Genomic DNA, 9,885 nt, shown 5'->3' with positions numbered 1-9,885 from the left:
TAAGGTTAGGGTTAGGGGCTAGGGAATGCATTATGTCAATGACTGGTCCCCACAAAGATAGCCAGACACGACTGTGTGGGCCAGGTTTAGCTACATTTGTGCGTGCGTGTGTGTGTGTGTGCGTGTGTGTGCGTGTGTGTGCGTGCGTGCCGGAGCCTCGCTCTGGTAATCTTGTTGAGTCAGGGACATCCAGGCTCCCCCCCCCATGTCAAATGCAGCTGATCTTCAGTTTAAGGTCTGGCTCATCCACAAACTGAACCAGTCCACATACCTGAGAGCAGAGCCCCATTCATCATCTCTAGACAGGTTCAAACTGCAAAGTGAACTGATTCAGAAGGTCAGGAGCAATATATATATAATAATACTAATATATATACAGCATATTAAACAATCTGTCAAACAAGTTACAGCATACGAACGCCTCTGGGAATTATATCCCATTCTCTGCATGGTCCAGGATTCTCCGGTCCCGGTGTGGAGACCTGACTAGAGGAGACATCCACCACAGCAGATGGTTTTTGTGTTTTTTTTGCAGAGGAAGCAATGGTTTCAACGCATCACCGAACACCTCAGCTTTGGAGTCGTAGACGCACGATATCAGGGCTTAGCTCCGACTAGAGCCTGCATGCTTTACCGGGGACTGCACCACACACATATTAGCTGAATATTACCAATATACTGGTAGTCTGGTAATAATAACTCCACTCCTATTACTGTCTGAAGCCAGCTGCCTTGGGCCAGATTCTAAAGTCACTCGTCACCCTTCCTTAGCCAAGGAATGGAAATGGCTCTCGTTGAGACACTCCTCAGATAGTTCCACAAGTGGTTTTTACTGATTAATATATTTCAATAGTTAATAGTTTATTTGAACATGATATATCATGATATAAAGCAGTGTTTCCCAAACTCAGGGTTGGGACCCAAAATGGGTCGCCAATTGGCAGAAAGCAGACTAAATTCTCAGAATGATCTCAGAACGACCTCAGCATGACCTCAGAATTCATGGTGTATTTTTGTAAATTTGGGTCCCGGAGAGAGACCGAACCTAGACTAGATCAGCTGGTTGATATCTCTAACCAGACACACACATCTCATTAAATTCAAGTCAGCATTATTTAAAAAAATGTTGGTGTCGTTACTGAGGGATGATGGGGGGGGATAAGAAGATGAGTTGAGAAAGGGGGGAGACACAGAAAGGAGAATAGAGACCTTTTCTGTTTTTGTTTACTTTTATAATGGAATAAATACACTTCATATACATTTAAATTCATGGTTTTGTTCTGTACATTTGGGTCCCGGGGAGACACCAATTTTCTCTTTTGGGTCTTGAGCTGAAAGAGTGTGGGAACCACTGATTTAGAGGAAGGAGTGAGATGGTTGTGCCGGGTTATTTGTAATGCTGACAGGTTCTTTGATAGCGCACCGCTCCCCTGGGGACTAATGCTTCAGCCATTGGTTGGTTGTAGCTCACTGCATGCATTGCTTATGTTGTGTGAGAGCAATTTCAGTTTACTGTTCTTCTTGTCTTTTTCCTCTTTCCCCCCATCTTCAGGCTCCCATTGCCAGTGGATAACACGACATAAGAGTGGCAAAGGTTTGTGACTGTTGCTGGATATCTTCTGATTCAACAGTTGTGTTATGATGCAAGGACCAGAAGGAGGAGCTTCTGTGGAGAAGCAATCAAGACAGTTCCTCTAAAGCCCCCCCACATGTTTCCAGCCAAGACCACCTCTTCAGACCAGCTCTCACTGAGCCAACAGGGATAAATCAGTAGACCACAATGTGTCTTCACTTTGAGGACCAACGCAATCGATAAGAAGTTCCTAACCCATCTCTGCCTCTTCTCAGAAGTTTTTTAAAATTCCTTGTAGTTGTCTCTTCACTAATCGGACAACATGCGTCCTTCCCTCGCCACGGCCGTCCTACCGCCCAGGACCCGTTCCCACAACCCCCCCACCCTCGCCGTCGGGGGCCGTGAACACGTTGCGGCTCCCCGAAGACGCAGCCCCCACCTCCGCCACACGCTCAGCCCGGAGAACCTGCGGACCCTGGCGGAGAGGGGCGGGGCCAACGTAGACAACGTCTCCGTTATCAGCAGTCCAATTGGGCTTCCGCGGGCCAACAGTGACACGGACCTGGTGACGTCCCACAGCCGGTCCTCGCTAACAGCGTCCACTCTGGAGTACACGCTGAACCGAGGCCAGAACCTGGTCATATCCTGGGACATCAAGGAGGAAGTGGATGCTACCGACTGGATCGGGCTGTACCACATCGGTGAGATTCATGATGATTTTAACAGTAGTCAGTAGCAGAGCTGGCAGGTCAAGTACAGACCTCAAGTCATTCAAGACAAGTTCGAGCCGTGTCTCAAGGACTTGGGACAGGTTAGGGTCAAGACTTGAGGACAGGTTAGGGTCAAGTCTCAAGGACTTGAGGACAGGTTAGGGTCAAGTCTCAAGGACTTGAGGACAGGTTAGGGTCAAGTCTCAAGGACTTGAGGACAGGTTAGGGTCAAGTCTCAAAGACTTGAGGACAGGTTAGGGTCAAGTCTCAAGGACTTGAGGACAGGTTAGGGTCAAGTCTCAAGGACTTGAGGACAGGTTAGGGTCAAGTCTTAAGGACTTGAGGACAGGTTAGGGTCAAGTCTCAAGGACTTGAGGACAGGTTAGGGTCAAGTCTTAAGTCTCCATCAGTAAATCTGCAAGTCAAGATGAAGTTCTTTAGGTCTTAAAGCTGATTGTAAAACTCACAACAGTTTTCTCTCTAAGCTGTTTTAATAGTGATAAGTGAAATCTATGCATAGTCATGCATAGTCCTAATCATAAATATGCGTGTTATGCAGCTATGCAAGGCCTTCCTGTTGCTGTCCTACTCCTTCCTTAATGTTCTGGGACTTTAAGAGGTCACAACTTGAACAACTTGACTTGAATGTTTTTGCTTTCAAGTCTGAAGTCATCTCTCTAGGGAGTCAAATCTCCAGTAAAGTGCTTTCACAGCAAATTGCTGTAAAAGCACTTTTGCAGGTTTGTTGCACCTGTCACACTGTGCAAGATGGTTGGAATAAAATCTTATGTGTCCGCGTCTAAAATATAAATTTTTGGGGCATGTCAGATTGTGCGATAAATGCCTGTAAAGAGTTGTAGTGTCTTCATTAGTGGACAGAGTTTCTGAGCTGAGAGTTCAGCATAAAACATAAGTCTGCACCTTCAAAATAGTGTTAAACGTAATCTATTTATACATTATAGTATTTTATATTTGATTCTAAAAGTCACAAAAATTGTTGTGTTTGCATGGCAATAGATTCGTCTCCATGACAACTGGGCAAAGTCTATTCGGTTAAACTGTGGAAGACGCTGAAAAAAAGCTGGGATCATTTTGTCAAACTACCGTCCTGCGGTCATGGTCAAGAATTAACTTTTATTCCTAAAAATGAGCTGTTTTATGTTTTCAAATTTTTAAAAGTAGAGTCCACGCAGCAAGGCCAAGGTAGCCTTTCATTGGTTATTTATGTATTTATTGCTATCTGGGTGGCAAAGACAATTTCAAACAATATGATAAAAAGTGTATATTGGAAACAGTTAACAAGCTCACGTTCAGTCTCTCAAGTCATGACTTTGTGTCTGAAATCTACAAGTTGGATTGCTTGTAACTCCTATATTATAATATAATAGGGACGGTTGTTTTTTGCACATACGTGATCAGAATCAGCCGAACAGAGAGAAACAAAAGGCTCAGTCTGCCTCTGAACAGTTATGTGGGCAGTTCAACAGAATCTTTTGGCTAAACTACCTGGCTAACCTGCAGGCATGCAGACTTGACCCTACCTGTCCTTAAAGCTTTTCAGCTGATCCATGTCTTTTTTTAATTGGGAGCTAAGAATAGCCCGGTCGAGTCTTGTGCAGGGCCTTCCAACTCCTGAGTCAATACTGCAACAGGAGCTGTTGAGACTCAGTGGAGGCTGAGTCGACATGTAACAGCTCTGCCTCGGTATACGATAACATACACACCACAACAAAGCTTCACATGTGTGCCAATCCTGCTTAGAGACAGGAATTTGACAGGGGGGAAAATGCATTGACCTGTGTGCTGAGGACAGCTATCAGACAGATCTGTCCATCCAGGTGAAAAGTAATACAGGAGCAGTAGTGTACAGCCAGCGCATTCGTTACTAAGAATCTATGAGTAATATGCTGATGTGTTCTCGTAATAATGAGCTGAAGTCCAGATGTTTCCTCTGTAACTCTCTGTCTTCCATTCAGCATTTCTTTCATTGCCTTTCTGAGAATATGAAGCATGTTTCTGTTGTGTATTCTCCAAATTGTAAGAGATGGGTATCTAGAACAGACGTTGCGATATTAACAGAGGTATACAAACTTACATAATAAGGTAGCATGAAAGACATACTAAGTGGTTTGGAAGGCAGGGAGGGTGGCGTCATGGCAAAAAATCTACAAAATTTAGGGTTTTGGAGATTGACTAGGACAAGGGACTAAAAGTCAGGATATCTTGACCTAACTATCTGTCACTTGAGACTCTCTAATTATTTGGATGTGTAATACTACTTTAAATCATTAGATTACCCACTTAAATAAACAAAATTATTAATAGCATTATCTATAGCATGTTCAGACTGAGGAGGAGTGATTATTTGTCGATTTAATCCTGTGAGTTTGATAGGATCATAGGATAATTTGTGTTTAATCACGTTACTAGCATGGCCGCCGGTGTAGCGCTGTAGACACCAACCATGTTTCTGTCCCTCACCAACTATTGCTTTAGCTACAACATCTTTAGGAACAACATCTTTAGGAACAACATCTTTAGGTACAACATCTTTAGATACAACATCTTTAGGTACAACATCTTTAGATACAACATCTTTAGCTAAAACATCTTTAGGAACAACATCTTTAGCTACAACATCTTTAGGAACAACATCTTTAGATACAACATCTTTAGATACAACATCTTTAGGTACAACATCTTTAGGAACAACATCTTTAGATACAACATCTTTAGATACAACATCTTTAGGAACAACATCTTTAGGAACAACATCTTTAGCTACAACATCTTTAGGTACAACATCTTTAGGAACAACATCTTTAGGTACAACATCTTTAGGAACAACATCTTTAGGTACAACATCTTTAGGTACAACATCTTTAGATACAACATCTTTAGATACAACATCTTTAGGTACAACATCTTTAGGAACAACATCTTTAGGTACAACATCTTTAGCTACAACATCTTTAGATACAACATCTTTAGGTACAACATCTTTAGGTACAACATCTTTAGGTACAACATCTTTAGATACAACATCTTTAGGTACAACATCTTTAGGTACAACATCTTTAGCTACAACATCTTTAGGTACAACATCTTTAGGTAAAACATCTTTAGGTACAACATCTTTAGATACAACATCTTTAGGTACAACATCTTTAGGAACAACATCTTTAGGTACATCTTTAGATACAACATCTTTAGCTACAACATCTTTAGATACAACATCTTTAGGTACAACATCTTTAGGTACAACATCTTTAGGTACAACATCTTTAGCTACAACATCTTTAGATACAACATCTTTAGGTACAACATCTTTAGGAACAACATCTTTAGGTACAACATCTTTAGCTACAACATCTTTAGGAACAACATCTTTAGGTACAACATCTTTAGATACAACATCTTTAGGAACAACATCTTTAGCTACAACATCTTTAGATACAACATCTTTAGGTACAACATCTTTAGGAACAACATCTTTAGGTACAACATCTTTAGCTACAACATCTTTAGGAACAACATCTTTAGGAACAACATCTTTAGGTACAACATCTTTAGGAACAACATCTTTAGGTACAACATCTTTAGGTACAACATCTTTAGGTACAACATCTTTAGGTACAACATATTTAGATACAACATCTTTAGGAACAACATCTTTAGGAACAACATCTTTAGGTACAACATCTTTAGGTACAACATCTTTAGGTACAACAGCTTTAGCTACAACATCTTTAGGAACAACATCTTTAGCTACAACATCTTTAGCTACAACAGCTTTAGGAACAACATCTTTAGGAACAACATCTTTAGGTACAACATCTTTAGATACAACATCTTTAGGAACATCTTTAGGTACAACATCTTTAGGAACAACATCTTTAGGAACAACATCTTTAAATACAACATCTTTAAATACAACATCTTTAAGAACAACATCTTTAGGTACAACATCTTTAGGAACAACATCTTTAGATACAACATCTTTAGATACAACATCTTTAGGAACAACATCTTTAGCTACAACATCTTTAGGTACAACATCTTTAGGTACAACATCTTTAGGAACAACTTTAGCTACAACATCTTTAGCTACAACATCTTTAGATACAACATCTTTAGGTACAACATCTTTAGGAACAACTTTAGCTACAACATCTTTAGCTACAACATCTTTAGGAACAACATCTTTAGGTACAAACTCTTTAGCTACAACATCTTTAGGTACAACATCTTTAGATACAACATCTTTAGCTACAACATCTTTAGGTACAAACTCTTTAGCTACAACATCTTTAGGTACAACATCTTTAGATACAACATCTTTAGATACAACATCTTTAGATACAACATCTTTAGGTACAACATCTTTAGGTACAACATCTTTAGGAACAACATCTTTAGGAACAACATCTTTAGATACAACATCTTTAGGAAGAACATCTTTAAATACAACATCTTTAAGAACAACATCTTTAGGTACAACATCTTTAGGAACAACATCTTTAGATACAACATCTTTAGATACAACATCTTTAGGAACAACATCTTTAGCTACAACATCTTTAGGTACAACATCTTTAGGTTCAACATCTTTAGGAACAACTTTAGCTACAACATCTTTAGCTACAACATCTTTAGATACAACATCTTTAGGAACAACATCTTTAGGTACAACATCTTTAGCTACAACATCTTTAGATACAACATCTTTAGATACAACATCTTTAGGTACAACATCTTTAGGTACAACATCTTTAGGAACAACATCTTTAGGAACAACATCTTTAGATACAACATCTTTAGGAAGAACATCTTTAGCTACAACATCTTTAGGAACAACATCTTTAGGAACAACATCTTTAGATACAACATCTTTAGGAACAACGTCTTTAGCTACAACATCTTTAGCTACAACATCTTTAGGAACAACATCTTTAGCTACAACACCTTTAGGAACAACATCTTTAGGAACAACATCTTTAGGTACAACATCTTTAGATACAACATCTTTAGGAACAACATCTTTAGGAACAACATCTTTAGATACAACATCTTTAGATACAACATCTTTAGGTACAACATCTTTAGGAACAACATCTTTAGGTACAACATCTTTAGATACAACATCTTTAGGTACAACATCTTTACATACAACATCTTTAGATACAACATCTTTAGGTACAACATCTTTAGATACAACATCTTTAGATACAACATCTTTAGGAACAACATCTTTAGGTACAACATCTTTAGCTACAACATCTTTAGATACAACATCTTTAGGAACAACATCTTTAGCTACAACATCTTTAGATACAACATCTTTAGGAACAACATCTTTAGATACAACATCTTTAGGTACAACATCTTTAGGTACAACATCTTTAGGAAGAACATCTTTAGCTACAACATCTTTAGGAACAACATCTTTAGGAACAACATCTTTAGATACAACATCTTTAGGAACAACATCTTTAGGAACAACATCTTTAGATACAACATCTTTAGATACAACATCTTTAGGAACAACATCTTTAGGAACAACATCTTTAGATACAACATCTTTAGATACAACATCTTTAGATACAACATCTTTAGCTACAACATCTTTAGGAACAACATCTTTAGCTACAACATCTTTAGGAACAACATCTTTAGGAACAACATCTTTAGGTACAACATCTTTAGGAACAACATCTTTAGATACAACATCTTTAGGTACAACATCTTTAGATACAACATCTTTAGGAACAACATCTTTAGCTACAACATCTTTAGGAACAACATCTTTAGCTACAACATCTTTAGGTACAACATCTTTAGGTACAACATCTTTAGGAACAACATCTTTAGATACAACATCTTTAGGAACAACATCTTTAGGAACAACATCTTTAGATACAACATCTTTAGATACAACATCTTTAGGAACAACATCTTTTTGGTACAACATCTTTAGATACAACATCTTTAAATACAACATCTTTAGGAACAACATCTTTAGGTACAACATCTTTAGGGACATCTTTAGGAACAACATCTTTAGATACAACATCTTTAGATACAACATCTTTAGGTACAACATCTTTAGGTACAACATCTTTAGGTACAATATCTTTAGATACAACATCTTTAGGTACAACATCTTTAGGTACAACATCTTTAGGTACAACATCTTTAGATACAACATCTTTAGCTACAACATCTTTAGGTACAACATCTTTAGGTACAACATCTTTAGGTACAACATCTTTAGGTACAACATCTTTAGGTACAACATCTTTAGATACAACATCTTTAGGTACAACATCTTTAGATACAACATCTTTAGATACAACATCTTTAGGTACAACATCTTTAGCTACAACATCTTTAGGTACAACATCTTTAGATACAACATCTTTAGATACAACATCTTTAGATACAACATCTTTAGGTACAACATCTTTAGATACAACATCTTTAGGTACAACATCTTTAGGTACAACATCTTTAGGTACAACATCTTTAGATACAACATCTTTAGCTACAACATCTTTAGGTACAACATCTTTAGGTACAACATCTTTAGGTACAACATCTTTAGGTACAACATCTTTAGATACAACATCTTTAGGTACAACATCTTTAGATACAACATCTTTAGATACAACATCTTTAGGAACAACATCTTTTTGGTACAACATCTTTAGATACAACATCTTTAAATACAACATCTTTAGGAACAACATCTTTAGGTACAACATCTTTAGGAACATCTTTAGGAACAACATCTTTAGCTACAACATCTTTAGCTACAACATCTTTAGCTACAACATCTTTAGATACAACATCTTTAGATACAACATCTTTAGGTCCAACATCTTTAGGTACAACATCTTTAGGTCCAACATCTTTAGATACAACATCTTTAGGTACAACATCTTTAGCTACAACATCTTTAGCTACAACATCTTTAGCTACAACATCTTTAGATAGAACATCTTTAGGTAAAACATCTTTAGATACAACATCTTTAGATACAACATCTTTAGGTACAACATCTTTAGATACAACATCTTTAGGTCCAACATCTTTAGATACAACATCTTTAGGTCCAACATCTTTAGGTACATTTCTGATGACCATAAGGCTCAAACTAGCACCATCTACTAGCCAAATGCTGGGAAACCAAACCCCGCTAATGGCTGGTAGATTTGCGTCACTCTCTCGCCAAAAAAACCCTGAATTAATCTGTTGTGTGGCTGTTAAAATATGAACATGCACTCGCCATTTGGCTGGTGGAGGAAAAAGTACATTTTAAGCCCCGCCTCCAGGCCTGGATGAGCCGATTACACGTTCCCCACCTTTCCCTTGTAGGGGAGAGTGCTGTATGGTGAAGAGAGAGACACAGAGAGAGAGAGAGGGAGAGAGAGAGAGAGGGAGAGAGAGAGAGGGTAAAGTGCTGGTGCCTGGCAGGGCGTCAGGTCACTAGCTATCGATCAGAAGGTCGCCAGGACTTCATTACCTGCTCCAGGGTCTCATACCCCCGAGGGGCTGCAGCTTTCCTCGACTAAGCAGACATTCAATGATAAGCAACTTGCC

General features: G+C 38.5%; 1 protein-coding gene across 1 annotated transcript in view; it reads left to right on the top strand.

Annotated features, from left to right (window-relative positions):
* Window positions 1–9,885, top strand: part of LOC117953172 (E3 ubiquitin-protein ligase HECW2-like) — an 18,102-nt gene that overhangs the window by 6,291 nt on the left and 1,926 nt on the right. Inside the window, exon 2 of the mRNA XM_034885988.1 lies at window positions 1,553–2,274. Within this exon, the coding sequence (XP_034741879.1) occupies window positions 1,896–2,274 (379 nt within the window). The 5' untranslated portion in view covers window positions 1,553–1,895. The remainder of the gene's footprint in view (window positions 1–1,552; window positions 2,275–9,885) is intronic.

The sequence above is a fragment of the Etheostoma cragini genome, chromosome 11 (assembly GCF_013103735.1).
Source record: "Etheostoma cragini isolate CJK2018 chromosome 11, CSU_Ecrag_1.0, whole genome shotgun sequence".
Taxonomy (NCBI): domain Eukaryota; kingdom Metazoa; phylum Chordata; class Actinopteri; order Perciformes; family Percidae; genus Etheostoma; species Etheostoma cragini.
This window is presented reverse-complemented; position numbering and strand designations above follow the sequence as displayed.